Source organism: Capronia coronata, assembly GCF_000585585.1.
Source record: "Capronia coronata CBS 617.96 chromosome Unknown acBCG-supercont1.1, whole genome shotgun sequence".
Classification (NCBI taxonomy): domain Eukaryota; kingdom Fungi; phylum Ascomycota; class Eurotiomycetes; order Chaetothyriales; family Herpotrichiellaceae; genus Capronia; species Capronia coronata.
In genome coordinates this window covers 2,382,735-2,401,034 of record NW_006912893.1, presented here as the reverse complement: position 1 = coordinate 2,401,034, position 18,300 = coordinate 2,382,735, and the positions used below count along the sequence as shown (strand labels likewise).

The window sequence follows — 18,300 nt, the reverse complement described above, 5'->3', positions numbered from 1 at the left end:
CACCGTCCTGTTTTCAGCAATCATCCCCGTCGAGAGCGTTGCGTGCGAGAGCGAGGAAGGAATTTCAATCAGAGGCCGGCCGTATACAAGCAACGAAAAAGTTGGATTCTGAAGCACATCTAATGGGAACCGAATGGAAATCCCGATCTGAAGAGAAGGAATTCTAGAAACGGTCGAGGGCCGACGAAAACTTGTGTCTCGACGCTCGCACACTCAGCCTGTCTCAATCTCGCACGCATCTGCTCGGAAGCGCTCAGCTGTGTGCGAACTCTGCTGTCAATACTAACAATGTCTTCCCCATCAGGTCGCCTGCAAGAATACCAAGTGATCGGGCGCCACCTGCCCACCGACTCGAACCCGACGCCGAAGCTGTACCGCATGCGCATCTTCGCACCCAACACCGTGGTGGCCAAGTCTCGCTTCTGGTACTTCCTGATGAAGTTGCGCAAGGTGAAGAAGTCCAACGGCGAGGTCGTCGCGCTCAACGTCATCCACGAGAAGCGCCCCCTGAAGGTCAAGAACTTTGGTATCTGGATCCGTTACGACTCTCGTTCCGGCACGCACAACATGTACAAGGAGTACCGAGAGATGAGCCGCACCGAGGCCGTCGAGGCTCTGTACCAAGATATGGCTGCCCGCCACCGTGCCCGATTCAGGAGCATTCACGTACGTTTTTTGTTTCTGGCATGTACAAACGTCGGGACGACCCAACTAATCTCTTTTCTTCTACTCGACAGATTCTCAAGGTCGTCGAACTCACCAAGCCTGACGACGTCAAGCGCCCATACATCAAGCAGCTCATCTCCAAGGACCTCAAGTTCCCTCTGCCCCACCGCAGCTCCAAGTCGAAGAAGCTCTTCACCCCGAACCGACCAAGCACCTTTGCTTAAATTTCGGACGTTCGTTTGTTCTGGTCTGCTGGGGAAGGATACAGCCATTCACATCAATGCCGGAAGTGATCATGTGGTGTTGGTGAGGTGGTGGTCGTATGGGCAGTGGACCAAGATGGTGAAAATCGTGTTTCTGCTTTTTTCCTCCGGATGGAAGGAAAATCGAGGAATGCTACCTCAGATGCAGCAGTGGAGAGCAGTTTTACGCAACCTGGCTCGAACAGATACCGGGTGGGGTCTGAGGGTCAAGGTGCATAGATTCTGAGCGGGAGCTGATTCTTTACGGTCCATTCATGAGATGCCCGCTGTGTATGTACGTTACCTTCGGGGGAGAAAGGAACGTGGGTATTCGATGCATACCAGAAAAAGAAAAGACAATGAATGCAAACTGCCAATTTCCAATTTCACAAACAGCTGCCGAAAGAAAATGACATTACCAGTGACCGATGCATGATCCGAAACACCAATTCATGATTCTCCTGAGAAAGCTCTGATGGCAGAACACTTCCCTTCAGGATCAACCGCCAAAGGAGGTCGGATCTTGTCATCTTAATTCTTAGGGCTCAATCCATCCATCAGAACACTGGCCATTTCTTCGGCCTCAGGAAGACTTGGCCCTCAGTATGTCCCAAGGCTCGTTTAGATCATCTCTTCTTGGACTGCCGCTCGTCGTCTTGCAGAGAAATCGTTCCTCACTAACCGAGAATACACCCTCTATGTGTTGTACTCGTGAATCGTGGGAGTTCTGGACTTGTAGACACGATCTATTATTACTCGGATTATAGGTATGGCGAAGAGAGTCAGCTAGACCAGCTTCCATCAGACTGCCGAACTATCAATCTCGTTAAAAGACCTCAGATCAGCTAAGGGAAAGCAACCGACATACTCAATATCCAACTAGAAGTGCAGGTGTCTAGTATTTAATTCCGGTTCTGATATATCGAGCACTCTTGAACTGAGTGATCCAATCCCATCTGCCTCGATCTTGTCATTCCTCGAGCCTTGTGTCGTCGATGGCTTGCCCCTTGAGTTCCATGCCGCAGCCTCTCATCGCAACAGCAGTGCTGACCTTTTGTGGATGGGCAGTGGTTGTCCAACGTGGCTTTGTGGGAATAAAGCTGAGAGCGTGTACTGTATCAATCGAGACCATTACCCACTAGCTTGAAAGATGTTCAGGCCCAGACTCGGCTGTGCTGGCGACAGGGTTCGAGCTTCCAGTAGATGAGGGAACTAACAGAGCCAATTAGTTGAGCGAGCGACGAGTCGCTGTCCACACTCAACCGCCGTTGTTTGTTCAGGTCACTCATCCTCGGGAGGGTACATAAGATGGATTTCTTTCCTCCTTCTAGGGAATGGTGTGCCCTTTGCCGGCAGAGGCTGTGACCGGCCAACGGAAGCAAAGACCAGAGGCAGGTCCCCGGGAGCGGCATGCCCGTGCCAAATCTGTGTCCACTTTCCAGGGTTGGGGCATTGATCGATTTGAGGCCAAAGGATGAGTGTGTGCAACCACACACATGAATCTGCGCCACGTTGGTGTATCCATGGTGGATTTCTTCCTCAAAAGTGCTGGTAGACATTGTTCGCAAAAAGGCCCAACGAGGATATGGTGATGGCGGCTACAGTGGTCAGGCTGCGCGCCAAACGGTCCAAAACGCGGCACGAAAAGCAGGTATCCTCCCAAACTCAGACCGACGGTTGTCGAATCTAGGAAACAAAAGGTGCAGGGCTCAATCTTCAGGAAGAGGAGAGTGCCTCAGAAACCAGTACTCTCGGGAGCCCGCGCCCACCAGACGTGAAGGTTGTTGTAGACGTGGCAGTCCGGGTGGGCGGCCTGTGTCAGGGCGTCTTCGCAGAGACGTTCTACATGGTCCACCTTCCAGCCGTTGTACCCGCACAAGGGAGCCAGACTGAGGGCTTCCATGCCGTAGCCGCCGTCGCGATCGGTGCCGCGAGACATGACCTGCCCCCACCATATTGCGGCGCGGTGCTCCGACCTGTCGTTCGACCACGGATTGAGCGGGATCTTGTAGACGGCATGGTGGATGTCCTTGAATCCAGCCGCCTTGAGCAGATCGCCGGTGTTGGGGTCATAATGGATGCGGCGGTTGATGGTCTGGTAAAAATGCTTCAAGTAGATTTCCCACCATTCGGTCAACTTGCCCGGCTTCAAGCTGCCGTCGTCACAACGCGGCTCGAAATCCAACTCGACGGACTCGAACCAGCCGGTTCCAGGGACAAGGTGCTTGATGATTTTGCGGTACAGCCCAGACCAGTCGGACACGCTGCCCAGTGCCATCTGAAGGTGGATCAGATCCCAAGATTTCTCCCCTATGGCCCAAGGGCTTTCGTAGTCGAAGGGGGCATAAACAGTGATGTTGTCGTTATGGCTGTTGTGGGACATGTTATGGATGTCGATGCCTACGAATTGGGCACGGGGATATTCCTTGGCCATGTCGTTCATCCATACACCCGTCCCACAGCCCAAGTCGAGAACCCTGGGCGCCATTCGCAAGGGCAATGGTCGATTCTCCTTGCCTTCACCCACGTCCAGGCGTTCGGTCGGGGTGTTTGTAAGCCTTGTCCCAGGAGAGCGTTTGGCCGCCTTGAACATAGTGTGCATCATATCCAGTCTCACCCGTTCTCTATGGTCGTGCGGCAGCAGGTACTGCCCTCTGAATAAAGAAAGTGTTAGCACCATTGGTTCTGATTGTCTTCGGGTTGGCTTTCGAAACTGACCGTCGGAATGTGCCATATGCTCTGCCAAATTCATACACGACTTGAAATCCGTCTTCTGGCGGGGGTGGAGGCCCGCGGGTGTCCGCCATCATTCAGGATGCGTGATGGCTGAAGTGAAAGCGAGAAGAGAGCTTTGGGAGATATAGAGCCAGATCAACGTCACGGCGTAGCTTCCAACCTCTATTACACTGGGGTAGTGATGAGGATGTGAGGAACCTGAGACTCTTTCCAGACTTGCAGTATATCTTCTGGAAACCGCTACAAGGTGGTAATGTGAGAGCAGCCGGATGGATCTCGATTGATGGCCGAAGAAAGCTTGGGATAGACGAAATAAAGTCAAGGGTTTGACTCGATACAGAACCGACGCTTTTGTACGTCGTCGTTGCCGAACTTGAAGCTCCGAAAAGATTCGGGGAACCCGTTCGCTCGGGCGGAGAGAGGCGCTTTCAACGAAAGAGCGTGGTATCCTATGGTGCAAAGCACGGACTCACCGACTGCGCAAAGGCACCTAGATAGAGGTTAGACTCGCAGGCGAACAACGCCTCGCCAGGGCAGAAAGGCCACTCGAGCGAGCACCCAGATGTAACATAGCTAGCTGGTCGATCCCGCAGGGTTGACGTAGAGGAGACACCCACTCGAACTCGGAGGCTAGGGAGGCCCTAGGCTAGAGGTATAGGCATTATCTATTAGCTCGCTTCGCCGGATGGGGGCAGTGGAGACCATGGGAGATAGAGAGGACAATCCCTGAAAGGGAAGCCCGAGGATAAGAGACTTCAGGTGCTTGAGACGTATAGATTAGGACAGGCCAGTGGGCTCTCTCGAGTCTTTTTTTATGGAGGGATCGGGAGAGCTTTCGGTAGGCGTCTCCAGGGACAAAACTGTGGCAGCATCCAATGGGTGACATGCCGGGAACCGAATTCGGGTTTCAAGTGGCAAAACATAGCGTGAAGATACTGCACATGGATCCGGGGTTGGTGTAGAGTTGTCTAGGGACAACGTTAAAGAAGAGAGCAAGGTTATGACCAGGCAAGTGAGGCCCAGAAGGGTGCATTCGGGGACTGGTGGCGCCCAGGGGGTGTGGTGAAGCCCGAATTGTGGGCGCCGAAACCCTGTTCGGTTTTGGTGTACACAGTACGTTGATGGAGTCGGAGGGGCAGAAGAAGCATTGAAGATACTCGAATCAATTCGAAGTAATAACCGCTGGTATACTATAAGAGATGCACAATGCATCCTTGGATGGAGTCGTAATAACTGTATGATGCGAGCAGTGATTCGCACTTGATGAAGTGCTTCATCTTTCTCAACATGCTTCTTCCGGTCGTGTCCTCCCGATCTCGTTCCTGTTCGGCACTTTTTATTGCAGGCCTAGAATCAAAGCGTCTCCGTTCGAAACCAGTAGCATGGCGAGTTCAGGTCGAGGTGTAAGCCACACTGTCAGTCTCTGCTAAGCGAGCAGGTACTGGCTCAAATGTCTATCGCAAAGATGAAGTCGCTTAGCGAGAGCGGATGAGAGCAACCGGAGTGAAGGGAAGGATTCCTGAAGAGAAGTGTGGTTTCTTTAGTGGAGCCAAATCCTTGTCCAGGGCGCCCAAAGAGCTGGATTCTTCAGAGTTTGTCCCTTGCTCTTGCTCCGCGGCCTTTAGGCTACTTGGGCGAGCCGAAGCGCCCAGTGTCCGGAACCAAGGGCTGGTTGACTAGTTGACTTGGGTGCGTACTTCGTACTTTAGGTTGCAGTGTGGTAGGTGGGCTTGTCACTTGTCACTTGTCAACCCTTGATCACGGCCGGAGCTGATTGTTGGTTCTCGAATCGGATCAAGTATGTCATGGGAGGCATAAACTTAGGAGTCTCACATGTTCCATCCCCTCGGGACACGCTGTTCTGGACGTCGTCTCGTCATCCTCGATTATCTTGTGTGATGATGCTTGGTCGCGTTGATTCCCTTGGGAATGCATCTGGATTGCTCTGCTCCTGTGGAGTCGCGCATGTAACAAGCAGACACCATAAGCTTGGCCAGCTTCGTCCTCTCAAAGCTGTGACTTTCATTGACGCCCTTGCACCCAGTTACTGCGGAGATCCTAGTTGCTGCTGAAACCAGCAAGCACCATGATTGAGAAGTGCACTCCAGGGTCAAAGGTCGTCACTAAGTGACCTGCTGCAGCAGGATGTGTCCCAATGGACGGTGCGACGACCACAGCTGACTGGGCCATGCTCTGCCACTGCATCCGCAATGTGTCTGCATTTCATGCATTTGTAGCAGGGGACTTCCTGCTACCGAGGTGCCCAATACATCAAGACGGGACACTGTCATTCAAGTTATGTTGTCAAGGGGTGCCGAGAAGTTGGATGTTTCCACTTGCTGTGTCTCGATCTCCAGCTAAGGACCACCATAGCAGGAGACATTCTAACAGTTGCAGTGCCCCAATAATGGCTGCGAATCCTAGAGTGTCACCTCTTAGTCTTGATTCTCATCGTCCCCTTTCAATTGGTAGGATCGGGGTCGTTTTTGAATCAGCTGCATTGAAGGCTTCAGATGTCCAGGCAGGATCGAGGAATGGAGGGTTTGGCTTGTACAGAGTAAGCCCGACATGGCACTCGCTCCAAACCCCCGGCGTCTGGCTCTTTGGGGCGCTCCGTAGCGTGGTGATCGGAAGCAGGTCGGACAGGAGTCCAACATCGTCTTCACGAGACAGAAGACCACGGCCAGTGCAGCAATCATTCATGGTCGACTATCCCCACTTAGTTCTAGCCGTTGCAACGAGCAAGAGTCGTTCTGCATGCATGGCATCCATCTATCAGGTGGCAACCTTGGTGTGAACGGAATACTACCTGTAGTACTAGTCGAGGCTTGCAACTCCATCCGCAGCATTTCGCGGCTTACGTGATGAGACCCGACAGTCTGGTACAGCCAATTAAGTGTGAGCCCAGAATGGTTTAGCTCTAGTGTTAGCTCAATACAGACCACCAATCAGGGTTGAAATTGAGGGAAACCCTCTTTTAGTGTCTACTCCACTCCACTGCATCCACCGTCACCCGAACTTTTCTTCTGCCAGCGCAGGCACCACAAAACCACACACTACACACCACACGCTGAACACGGAACACTGAACCGAGAGTCACGCTTCTAGCTTCTACGCACCTCCTGCATTACTTCTCTGCCTAGGCCTTCATATTGCTTATTGCGTTCTTCACATTCTGCATCGCCGGAAACAACTTGAAGCGCTAGGACACTGGAACAGGGATAGAGAACGCCCGCTGCACGCATTGTCCTTCGTTAGGCCTCACCACCTGTCGGTCCTGACGGGGATTCATCACCCATTCCCCTCGAGGCAGAGATCCAGACCCCATCTCTCCATGTTTCGGACCTATCATGAGCTGGCTAGCTGTGCACCCTCCCAGCAACAGGATGTCTACGTTTTTGCAATAGCGCCAGTTGTCGGGAATGTCCTGGCCGCCATCACCTCAGCAGATGAGCTGATCTTTCTGCCCAGGGACACCTTGAGTGTCTCTAATTTTTCCACCTCAAAAAATGTCCCGCATGGTCTAACATCCCTGGTCACCGCAGATGGCGGCACAACTGCAATCTGTGCAGGGGATGATGGTGCGGTTGCGCTGTTTGATGTCCGCACGCAATCGAGAGCTGCTCAGATCGCAACAGGTACCAAGCACTCCTCCCGCTTGCTTCATCCTTATGGATGATTGACCTTGCCACAGGTAAACCTGTCACCGCCTTAGCTTGTACAGGTAATGATGTCGCATTCGGCAGTGAGGCTGTTGTATCCGTCTGGTCAGTTCGGATGCTGTGCGGAACCCGCCCTTTCGGAGCTATCTTACTGACTCCTGTTGCAGGGACCGTAGACAGAATCGACTTCGATGGCAGAACAGTGAAGTCAACGACGAGATCACCGCGTTGTCCTTCCATCCTTCCCAACACACTTTGCTGCTCAGCGGAGGTGACGATGGCTTGGTCAGCATTTTCGATACCACTATCGTAGAGGAGGAGGACAGTCTCGTGCAGGCCGTCAACCATGGCCCCATTCACAAAGCAGGGTTTCTAGGATCGTCCGATCTGTATGCTTTGAGCTCAGACCAGAACCTTGCTCTGCATTCTCTTACCCTCGAAGACACCGACACAGCTGAGCCGACTCCCGATCAGCTTGGAGACCTGAGACCCATCATTCCTTGCGAATACGTGATCGATGTGTTCCAGTCCGGGTCGGACCATGTCGTCGCTTGCGGGTCTCACGGGTAAATATCATCACCTGCCTCTTGTGTGATCATACTAAAAGGAATGTTGTAGTAAGTCACGGGTGGATCTGGTCAAAGTGGCCAGGGGCTCGAAGCTCGATCTCGATGAGCGTATTGTCCTCGAAGGCGCTCATGGCGAGGAAGTGATACGCTCAATTTTCGCCGATGAACTGGTTAGATCAAATCCGTCCGTCCCGTTTGCCATCGTGCTGACTTTGTCTAGAATGGTGTTATCTACACCGCAGCCGAGGATGGTCGCATCGCAGCATTCGGGCCTGGTGACCACCAATCCCTACCGTCCGAATCATCCAAAGGCGCAAAACTCAAGAGGGGAAACGGCGTTGATGTGAGGTACAAGCCCTACTAAAGTAAAGATGGTGCAACCATAACCTCCGGTTCGTTTCCGCCGGCCACGACTGCCTCCCATTGATGCTCTCCACCTCGATAAAACTGGTCCAGTGCACCTCTTCAGGCGAGACTTCCTTCTCAGCAGTGGCAGGACTGCATCTCAAGACTGTTGGAGCCGGAGCTCTCTTCCTATGGCAATGAACACATTTTCATTGCTTGCATCGATACAATGCAGCTCGGCATTATATTAGTCGTCACCTTTACTTTGGCGTCCCGTGCTCTTTGCGCTGACTGCCCCTGTGGCTGGCGCCTGGAGAAGGGTCATGGCAGCACGATAGTTTCTACTTACGCGTACACTCACCGCTTGCATGAGGACTTCAGTCAATACCCCGACATCAAGTCCATTCTCACCGATCCCGAAGCGGCCAATTTCAACAACGACTGGATGATCTACGACTACTAGCAGCGGACAGATAATACCAGTGTCCGACTCAATGCGAAGTACGACTGGACCAACGTCGACATCAAGGACAAACATCTTGTCCTCAAGCAACGTGGTTTCAGCCGAGATGATCTCCGAGCCCGCCGCACCGTCAGCATAGCCGGAATCCAGTCACGCACTGTGGACATGATTCCCGGTACATATCGCACGGTCTTCAAGTTGGAAGGTGCTAAAGGAGGAGCTTGTTCAGGGTTCTTCTGGTATCATGTATGTCATGCCCGATCTTCAGGAATTCTCCCAGACAATGTCCATGCGAGAACAACTTCCTGGGTTGCATCCGCAAATGGTCAACAACGTTAACACACGCTGCCTGCCATAGGACGACGAATCCGAGATCGACATTGAGATCGTGACACCAGGGGACTCACTAGTCAACGGCACCATCAACTACACGCTGCATCCGTCATTAGGGCAAGATGGTCAGCCCATTCCGAATGCCACGCTTTCGGTCCCCTTGGCCCAGTCTCGCCTCAGTCCCGAAACCTTCCATGAATACCGCTTCGACTGGCATCCCCAACGAGGCGTGGAGTATCACCTAGACGGACATCTCGTTCACACCATTGTTCGCAATATCCGAACTCAGGGCGGCAACCTTCAATTGAAGTTATGGGCGGACGGCAACAAATGGTGGAGCGGCACACCAAGCACGACTGATGTGGTGATGACCGTCAAGAGCATTGATGCCTACTACAACACTTCGAGTTCAGATGCAGCATGGGTGAAGGCATGTGCTGCAGCCGGCGGTCCAAGCAGCAAAACTATCTGTACAATCAAGTAGTTCAACCAGAGAACGGCCCTATTGAGTAGGGGTTGTCTTGGTACGGTTACCTTGAGACGCCGACTTATTTTCTTCACCCTTCCATGTCAATACGGATTTTGTGCTGTATGTTATTTCCAACCTTTGCTCGTTGTTGTCATAATGTCGCCCACCATGCTGCATTCCTCTCGCTTTGAGCAATCGCATCCACACTTTTCTCCACCACACAAAACGTGTCCAGCCCCTATACCACAATGGAAAGAAACTTGGTAACAGGGGCAAAGCACCACAAAAATGCAAAAACAATCGACAGCCAGGATTCCCGAGTGGTCACCCACCTCAGTACTAGCTGGCCGGTATGTGGTTTCAGTACGGCTGAGCGGACGGGAAGCCCTGTTTTCCAGAATACATCCTATGGTCGATTGCGGGAGGAAATTGCAATGTTGAAATATAAGTACCTCAACCGTGGCTGGTGTGCAGGCCCTTGTTTCCCCCTTCCGTGGACTTGTGTGGCATACCTGATCTTAGCAGCGACGCTTGACTTGACACGATCGACCACGTATGAGTTTAGTGCTGCGTTTCTCTGCATCGGCCTCGGATGGTAGTTGACCCTCCGCTCGGGTGCCGTGCATGGAAATATTGCTAGTAGCTGATGCTGATGCTAATTAACAATTCACATAATCACCTCCTCAACTATTTCACAGTAGTTTTTACTTCTTGTTGCGTTGATTGGAATCCTTCTGATAACGTCAACGACTCTTTGCAGCAGATGCCATGCTTCCTCAGTAGATTCTGCAGTGTGGCTCTCCAACTTCCACGGAGGAAGCAACCACATAAACCCACCTAAAGTCTTTCTATACCATATATGCCAGAAGGTGAAAGGGGCTGCTTGGACAGTCACAGTTCAACTGTATGCTCAGCGAATCCTGCACCGCGAGTCACTCACTGCCAATCTCCCCACTCGATCCAGGTCGTACTGGAGACTAGGGCTTACTGCCTGTTTGTGTTGTGCGACAAAGCATCAGGAGTCGACGGCATAGGAGAGCCGCGGCTCAGATCGTGGTTGCTGGAGGTGGTTGATGCTGAGTCTGGATCCAAGTTGTGGGGGAGAAGTGATTGTGATTTCTGGTATCAACGATATAGCAGGAGAGATGGAGATAGCGCCGCCGGATGGTACTGCACGTGATGATAGAGAAAAAGATCACGTGAAGATGGGTCAAGTCACGTGACGGTCCTCTTTCCGATTATCACCACGGCTGGTGTGCCATGTGCTGCATCTTGCACAGTCATCCTCGATGATGTCTTCAAGAAGGAACATCTCAGTAGATGAGCAACACCGCAATACTATTTACAACCGGTCACTGTACAATGATGAGTTGATGTGCGCGAATGCAGGTTTAGCAAGATTGATCCTTACGGCGGAGTATGATCATCCAAAGCGAACAACTCTTGGCAGCTGCGAGACCGATACCGGCGATGAATGAGAAGTATCAAGAATCGTTCATCCATTCAGAAGTCGCCTGATTCTAAACCATATTGTTTGTCGCCTTTAATCATATCCTCTCCAAGAAATAGCAGATCCTCTTTGAATAGAGACTCCTTGGAAAAGAGACCGTCTGAGAGGTTGACAGATCGACGAGCAGAAGAGACAACTCCTACGAACAAAAGATGCCCACATTCAATATCGTCGTCTTTGCAGGCGACTATGCCGGCCCAGAGGTATGTGACTGACTTCTTCACACCCAGAGATTGCTTGGTTTTTTGGACAAGAGCATTTCTGACAATCTCGACGCAATGCAGGTGACGAAGGAAGCCATCAAGGTATGTCTAGCTATCTGTTACTCGGTCTCCCGTCGTCCCGTCACATCCTTGTGTCCTCTAGCCTCGTGGCTGGGATGAGGTGGAGTGACTTCGACCACAACGATCAGCTGGGTGGCGGCCCGTAAGTGCAGAAGACTAACCGATGGATATCCATGAGCAGGTTCTGAAAGTGGTGGAAAAGTCCTCGAAGGACATCAAGTTCAATTTCCAGGAACATTTACTTGGAGGGGTGAGTACATATATACCCATGCTCCTATATAACTTCTTTGCCAAAACGTCCCTTCCCCAGGAATGGTGTCCAACTGATCACCCATATCATCCACTAACCTCCTGTTTGTTCGTCAGTGCTCCATTGACGCCCACGGCACTCCTTTGACCGATGAAGCGCTCAGCGCCGCCAAATCCGCCCACGCCGTCCTTCTCGGCGCCATCGGTGGCCCCAAATACGGCTTTGGCAAAGTGCGACCGGAACAAGGCCTCCTCAAGCTCCGCAAGGAGATGGACGCATTCGGCAACCTACGACCATGCTTCTTCGCCTCTCCGTCGCTGGCAGCGCGCTCGCCGCTCAAAGAGGAAATCTGCCAAGGCACGGACTTCATGATCGTACGTGAGCTGACGGGCGGCATCTACTTCGGCGACCGCGTCGAAGCCAACCCGGCGGACGGGGAAAAGGAATGGGCCGAAGACCGCGAACCGTATTCCCGCAAGGAGATTGAGCGCATCACGCGACTGGGCGCGCACCTGGCCCTGGCCAAGAACCCGCCCGCGAAGGTCTGGAGTCTGGACAAGGCCAACGTGTTGGCCACGAGCCGACTGTGGCGCCGCGTCTTCACCGAAACCATGCAGAAGGAGTTCCCTCAGCTGCAGTTCGAGCATCAGCTGATCGACTCGGCGGCTATGATCATGATCAAGAACCCGCGCGCTCTCAACGGTGTCATCGTCACCTCGAATCTGTTCGGCGACATCATCTCCGACGAGGCCTCCGTCATTCCCGGCAGTCTGGGTCTGCTTCCTAGTGCTAGCCTCAGCGGTGTCCCTGACGGCAAGGGCATGTGCAACGGCATCTACGAACCCATCCACGGCTCGGCACCGGACATCGCTGGAAAGGGCATCATCAACCCCGTCGCCGCCATCTTGAGTGTTGCCATGCTTTTGCTTTACAGCTTGAACATGCCGCGCGAGAGTACTCTGGTCGAGCAGGCTGTGAGAATAGTCATTGACAAGGGCATCATGACCACAGATATCGGTGGCTCCAGCTCCACCGTCGAAGTGGGTGATGCAGTCGCTAAGGAGTTGGAGACTCTGTTTAGCCAGTCGTGAACACGTGTTTTACACTGGCTGTCTGTATATCCTTTACGGATTCTCGTGGCTTGCAGGTCGCAACCGCAACCGCCAGCCTCCAGGGGCAGTTGTCTTGCGTAATGGATAGCACTTGGTCTGTTATTTAGGCAGAATATGTGCGTGGAGCTCCGGTACAACCAAGCAGGGGGCTTGCTTGAACGAGATGGTCGGATAGGTCGGGTTACTACTATCATGTTGTTATGTGATGAGATATTTGAACATCATGTTCCAGAGAAACCAAAAAGTCTGTCCACGAACACCACACCACATGGACAAAATTGATACAAGTTGTCAACGATCAGCAATGCTATGCTCGTCACTGACATCCTATGGAGCCCGCAGAGGCCCGCTCGATGATGGTATCCTATATATGAAGACGGGCATGCCCAGTCATAGGCAAGCTGTATCGGTAAAGCACCATACCCCCTACGACAATCCAACAATCAACCCGTTCGTCATGATATGAAAAAGAAGTCATAAATCCTATTGTTCGTCGTCACATAATTAGTCGTAAACAAGGCTGAAAAGGGAGCCTTCGCCCTTTTGAGCGAGCAATCTTCGCGCCAGCAGTATTTCTGATATATCTTCCAAGCAACCAAGATTGAACGCCGAGTCCATTCGTAGTCCCTTTCCATGGCAGGTCGGTGCCATCATCAAAATTCCAATGTCAATGTCAGACTTCATGCTGGTCCACTATTGGCCCAATCTCGAATTCTTCTTTCGTTGTCATTCGGGACCCTGTCGATTCGATGTCCGCCAGCACCCTCCGGAACGACATTCCGGCGCCTGACATTGATCCTTCGAGCGGCTCGACGGGCATTATCTGACCCGAGCCCTTCTTCTGCAGGATCCGCCCCCATCCCCTGCGGTCGAGCGCCGCCGCCGCCGCCGAGCGTTTCGAGCATCTGGTCCATCTGCAAAGGAATACCCGGCAAGCGATTCTCGCGGCCCATGACCAATCCATTCAACAAGTCCCGCGCAGCCTGTCCAGCTTGGGCGTAATTGGCAGTCAACGCCTCTCGCGCCTGCTGGATGAAGTTCTGGTTCATATGGTGGTTGGCGGCATTGCCGAGCCCCAAAGCACCCGCTTCTAGATTGCCGCCGGCGTTCATGAGGCCCATCTGCTGCAGGCGTCGTGCAAGCGCCTCGTCGCGATTGACTTGGTCTCGTCGCCGGTCCAGCTCCTCTTGGTATCGGAACGGGTCGCCCAAATGCGCGTCGACAGCCTGGTAGTTGAACCAGGGGCAATCACACGACTTCCACTTCAGACCGCATACCATGCAGAACTCGGCCGTGCAGCGACATGTCATGTGGTTGCATCCTTCTTTCAGCTCGACCATGGCGGAACAGTTGTAGCACCGGCGCCAGCCTTCCCGTTTGGCCACTTCGACGAATGCCTTGGTCGCCGGGTCCTTGGGGCAGTCCCGACTCGTGTGCATCTTCTGAGAGCAGGTCGCGCAGACCCGGGTCTTGCATTGCTTGCATCGGCCTACTTTGCGGCCGTGTTCGATGGTGATGTAGTGCGGTTTGATCCAGGCGCCGCATTTCCGAGCCGGACAGTATATGCGGTTTTTGGTTTTGTACTCTTCGAATTTGCGGTTCCACAGCACCTTGAACTTCTGGTCGAATAGCTTGTCGACGTGTCGCAGGTCGATATGCTGATCGGTGCAGCATCGCGGGGGCATGTGCGCAGGATCCTTGACGGACATGGAGAAGATGCGCTTGAGGCAGGAATTGCACATTCGGTGGGTGCATGGTAGTCTGGCCGACTCGGAAATGGGGATGTCGTCGGCGCCGCATGTCAAACATGACACTTTCTTCTGTAGCGTAGGCTTGGGTAGTAGGAGCCCGCTGAGCAGGCCCGGTGTTTTTCGAGAAGCGCCAGTTTGTTGCGCCGGCTTTGTACTGCCAGGTTCAGTCTTCGACCGGGTAGTCGTTGCGCTCCTCTTCATACTGGGCCGTTCCACCTTGTGAACAGGTAGGGGTTCACGACGAGGTTGCGGTTCAGGCTTGTCTTCGGGCTTTGGTTCTCTGGAGAAGACGATCAGCAAACAGTCTGTATGGAAGAAGAATATGTCTTACCCTTCCTCATCATCTGCCCTTTGCCTCCGAGTCGGTTCGGTATGTCTACGCTCAGGAACCTGTGGTCGTACATCTGCTTTCCTCGACGTTGACTCCGAAACCCTGCTTTTGTGCTTCGAAGTCTGCGTCTGCGGCTCCGCTCTCTTGTCAACAGGTGCCCTCTCTGGGTTTTGATAAACATATTCGCCCTCGCTGTCGTCTCGCTGCAATACTGGACGACGCTTATGCTGTGGACGCCGGATCGAGGTTCGGGAGGAAGACTTCAGCCCCTTTGACGCCCGGTCGCGGTCCTGCGTTGTCCCATGGCGCCGCTCCTTGTCTGCATCCACCAGCGACACTGTTCTTGTGCGTTTCAAATATTCGTATTTCATCTCCTTCCGCTTTTCCTCGGGGGACTTGTCCAAGTATGCAAGACGTGCTTTTCGGAGAGCGTCTATGTCGGCAGGGCGCTCAGCAGCCGGGATCGATTTCGATGTGGGACCGCCATCGCCACGGTCGGATCTTTTGTGAGATCTGGGGTCACCGGGGTCACCTCTCCTCTTGCGATAAGACCTCTTGCTTTTCACCTGCTCCGCAGCCATGAAACCTTCCGCAACCGCAACTGCGACCACCTTCACCAAGGGCTATTCAACACCAAACACCCAGCACGGAAATTTAGCTTCGGGCCGCGATGCAAGTGATGGCGGCCAATCACTGTGTGGCGCAAGCCACACTTCCACGAATGGAGTGACGAGATGTAGATGAGTCCGCGGTGTCTTGAGGGTGCATGACCAGCATGCTAGGACTTGCCACGAGATGGACAATCATGTAACGAGGCAACCAATGGTGGTGAGCCCCGTGGCCGTGGACCAGAGGTTACGAGTTGAGCGGCGCTCATAGTCATTACTGTGTAGTAGTAGTAGAGCGATACTGGGTGGCAGGCATGTTCACCCAGCCTTGAACACAGTCTGGCTAGGAATCTGATTGGCTATGTCGGACAAAGGATATTCCGGGGATGTTAAAGCGGCTTGTTTGGTCCTCGCGAGGACTTTAATTAGAGCGCCGCTTTAAACTCTGACCCAGCCCCGGTACGTTTGATGTCTCACAAGCATCAGGCAGCCTTACAGCTTGCGTACGTTCTGGCTGCCTCGAGGGCACACGCCCTGTGACAGAGTGTAGGTAGGGAAGACAGATGAGATCTCTCTTCACTGGGCGCCCGCACGTTCATGACTATTGTCTTCATGAACTACTCGGCGTCCTCCTCGAAGGTCGACAATCCTAGAATCGGCATCCCGGCGGTAGACGCCTCGAACAAACCATGCCAGACTCGGAAATCTACACGAACCCCAGAGCAAAGACATGGGAATACAGTGTGAAGTCTGATAGAGGACTTGCTCAAGCCTTCCACCGAAGGCTGCCGGGGTACAAGCAAACGCCATTGATCCCTCTCCCTGGAGTTGCAGAAGAGCTCGGCGTGCATGGAGTATTTGTGAAAGACGAAAGCAGTAGACTCGGATTACCGGCGTTCAAGATCCTAGGAGCATCATGGGGCACATTCCGTGCAGTTGCAGAGAAGAGCGGGCTCTCTCTTGACTCAAGTCTTGAAGAGGTAGCCGCGGCAGCGGGCCGATCAGACACGGTTCTCTTCGCCGCCACGGAAGGAAACCATGGCAGAGCTGTTGCCAGAATGGGCAAGATCCTGCATGTGCCCGTGCAGATCTTCATGTCCAGGTTCGCCAACCGCGAGACATGTGAAAAGATTGAAAGTGAGGGCGCCCAAGTAACAGTGCTCACTGGGACCTACGACGACGCCCTGGCCAAGGCGTTGGAAGAGTCTCGAAAGAATCCAAACGGGCTGCTGATTCAGGACAATGCGTTCGACGGATACGAGCAGATCCCGACCTGGATTGTGGAGGGTTATTCGACTCTCCTGGCCGAGCTGGATCAACAGCTCGAACAACAGCATCTCAAGGCAACGACTGTTGTGACTCCAATTGGAGTCGGCTCGCTCGGTCATGCAGTGGTGGCTTATTGCAAGTCTGATGCGAGGCACATACATGTGTTAACAGCCGAACCAGAGACCGCTGCATGTCTGCACCACAACCTAAAAGCGGGCAAACGGTTCACAATCGAGACATCGGCTACGATAATGAATGGCTTGAACTGTGGAACAGTCGATCCTATTTCCTGGCCTGTCTTTGTGGCAGGTGTCGATGCCAGTATCACAGTATCGGATCTGGAGTGTCATCAGGCGGTTCAGTATTTGCAGAATCATGGAATAGATGCTGGTCCATGCGGAGCCGCGTCGCTTGCTGCTCTGAGAAAAGCAGCCGCGATCGATCCCCGAGCCGCCAATCTCGACAAGGACGCTGTCGTTATCTTGTTGAGCACAGAAGCGTCCAGAAACTATCCTAGTCCTGCTCCCGCAACCTTGCTCTAAGTAGGCGCGGCCCTCTATCATTCAAACTGCAATGAAGACAAACGAAAGAAAAGCTCTTGCAGTAAGTCATGATCCTGGTACAACCTTTCGTCCAAGGAACTCTTCAAGTCGCACTGTCCACGGAGTATCATCCCTGCCAAGAGCGACACCAGCGATGTCCACAGCGACGAATCTCGAAGGCCTGCGGTTTGCAATTGCTGAAAATGCTTCCAGTCAATGACCAATCCAGTCTCCCAAAGGCGCTGAAAGCTATCACACTGGAGGATGGCATCCGATATCTCCCTGAAGAGATATCTCTTGGCCAGAGTGTAGTCGACGATAAGTCTCTCCAGCAACTCCTCCTTGTCGCTGAGGGATAGGCATGAGTCCAAACTTGCCCAGAATGCCCGAACATAGCTGCGCTCTGGTTCAAGGGTGTACAGCCAGTTCAGGATCTTGGCGATATTGCCTGGGTCTTCATCAGGCAAAAGGATCTCGTTCGTGACGGCCCCCTGCAATTTATTCTGTCGCAGACAATTGACGAAATAGCCACATGGCGTCAAAACAAACTCGTGAGCCTTGAGCACATGTTTGTCAGGACCGACAATAAGGATGACGATCGGAGAACTGAATAGCAAATAGGCTCTGCTGCCAGCCACGTTAGTCTCTTTCTAAGGAAGTGATGATCTCCCTCGGCGAGAGATTAGGTCAGAGAGACTTACGTCGAGTGAGGTTCAGAAAATTCAGCAATGTGACTTTCCTTGTCCGCCATGGTTTTTCCTAGCGTTCAAGATGTCGCGCAGAGAAAGGAGAAGAGAGGCGGCACTGCGATACAAGGCAAGATTGCAGCTAGCTGGCGTTTGTGACCGGAATGATCAAGATGACCGTAGAACTGTTGTTGAAAAAGCTGTGCAACGAAAGAAAGAAATTGCGAGAGGGATTTATAGCACAGCATCAACAAAGCGTGAATGTTGTTGTCACTCAGTCTGGTATTCACTTGGTCAACAGTGACAGCTCAAGCCTTCACAGCCTTCACAGCCTTCACAGCCTTGCATGCCCAAGACGCTTTCTTTGGGGCGTCACCAACAGTACAAAACAAGGTCTCTCTGTCGAGTTGGACCAGCCCAGAGATACGTGCGAAGCAGTTCCGGATTGAGCTCGCCTGTTATGCTCAGTCAA

At 52.9% G+C, this 18,300-nt stretch overlaps 9 protein-coding genes across 9 annotated transcripts; 6 read left to right on the top strand and 3 right to left on the bottom strand.

Annotated features, from left to right (window-relative positions):
* Positions 1-288: 288 nt before the first annotated feature.
* On the top strand, positions 289-890 carry A1O1_00846 (60S ribosomal protein L20; the record flags this gene model as incomplete). Its single annotated transcript, XM_007721761.1, has 2 exons — positions 289-666; positions 738-890. The coding sequence occupies 2 exons, from the start codon at positions 289-291 to the stop codon at positions 888-890; spliced, it is 531 nt and encodes a 176-aa protein (XP_007719951.1).
* A 1,753-nt stretch (positions 891-2,643) lies between these two features.
* On the bottom strand, positions 2,644-3,501 carry A1O1_00845 (uncharacterized protein; the record flags this gene model as incomplete). Its single annotated transcript, XM_007721760.1, has 1 exon — positions 2,644-3,501. The coding sequence occupies one exon, from the start codon at positions 3,499-3,501 to the stop codon at positions 2,644-2,646; it is 858 nt and encodes a 285-aa protein (XP_007719950.1).
* Positions 3,502-6,978: 3,477 nt separating this feature from the next.
* A1O1_00844 (uncharacterized protein) lies at positions 6,979-8,239 on the top strand (the record flags this gene model as incomplete). The annotated part of the gene is made up of 5 exons (XM_007721759.1): positions 6,979-7,282; positions 7,339-7,411; positions 7,474-7,872; positions 7,925-8,045; positions 8,096-8,239. 5 exons carry the CDS (start codon positions 6,979-6,981, stop codon positions 8,237-8,239), a joined length of 1,041 nt encoding a protein of 346 aa, XP_007719949.1.
* A 210-nt stretch (positions 8,240-8,449) lies between these two features.
* A1O1_00843 (uncharacterized protein) lies at positions 8,450-8,683 on the top strand (the record flags this gene model as incomplete). Its single annotated transcript, XM_007721758.1, has 1 exon — positions 8,450-8,683. One exon carries the CDS (start codon positions 8,450-8,452, stop codon positions 8,681-8,683), a length of 234 nt encoding a protein of 77 aa, XP_007719948.1.
* Positions 8,684-8,848: 165 nt separating this feature from the next.
* On the top strand, positions 8,849-9,500 carry A1O1_00842 (uncharacterized protein; the record flags this gene model as incomplete). Its single annotated transcript, XM_007721757.1, has 2 exons — positions 8,849-8,929; positions 9,042-9,500. The coding sequence occupies 2 exons, from the start codon at positions 8,849-8,851 to the stop codon at positions 9,498-9,500; spliced, it is 540 nt and encodes a 179-aa protein (XP_007719947.1).
* Positions 9,501-11,442: 1,942 nt separating this feature from the next.
* Positions 11,443-12,620, top strand: A1O1_00840 (3-isopropylmalate dehydrogenase; the record flags this gene model as incomplete). Its single annotated transcript, XM_007721756.1, has 2 exons — positions 11,443-11,529; positions 11,646-12,620. 2 exons carry the CDS (start codon positions 11,443-11,445, stop codon positions 12,618-12,620), a joined length of 1,062 nt encoding a protein of 353 aa, XP_007719946.1.
* Positions 12,621-13,321: 701 nt separating this feature from the next.
* On the bottom strand, positions 13,322-15,304 carry A1O1_00839 (uncharacterized protein; the record flags this gene model as incomplete). The annotated part of the gene is made up of 2 exons (XM_007721755.1): positions 13,322-14,672; positions 14,724-15,304. The coding sequence occupies 2 exons, from the start codon at positions 15,302-15,304 to the stop codon at positions 13,322-13,324; spliced, it is 1,932 nt and encodes a 643-aa protein (XP_007719945.1).
* A 716-nt stretch (positions 15,305-16,020) lies between these two features.
* Positions 16,021-17,142, top strand: A1O1_00838 (uncharacterized protein; the record flags this gene model as incomplete). Its single annotated transcript, XM_007721754.1, has 1 exon — positions 16,021-17,142. The coding sequence occupies one exon, from the start codon at positions 16,021-16,023 to the stop codon at positions 17,140-17,142; it is 1,122 nt and encodes a 373-aa protein (XP_007719944.1).
* A 17-nt stretch (positions 17,143-17,159) lies between these two features.
* A1O1_00837 (uncharacterized protein) lies at positions 17,160-17,893 on the bottom strand (the record flags this gene model as incomplete). Its single annotated transcript, XM_007721753.1, has 2 exons — positions 17,160-17,766; positions 17,844-17,893. 2 exons carry the CDS (start codon positions 17,891-17,893, stop codon positions 17,160-17,162), a joined length of 657 nt encoding a protein of 218 aa, XP_007719943.1.
* Between the last annotated feature and the right edge of the window lie 407 nt (positions 17,894-18,300).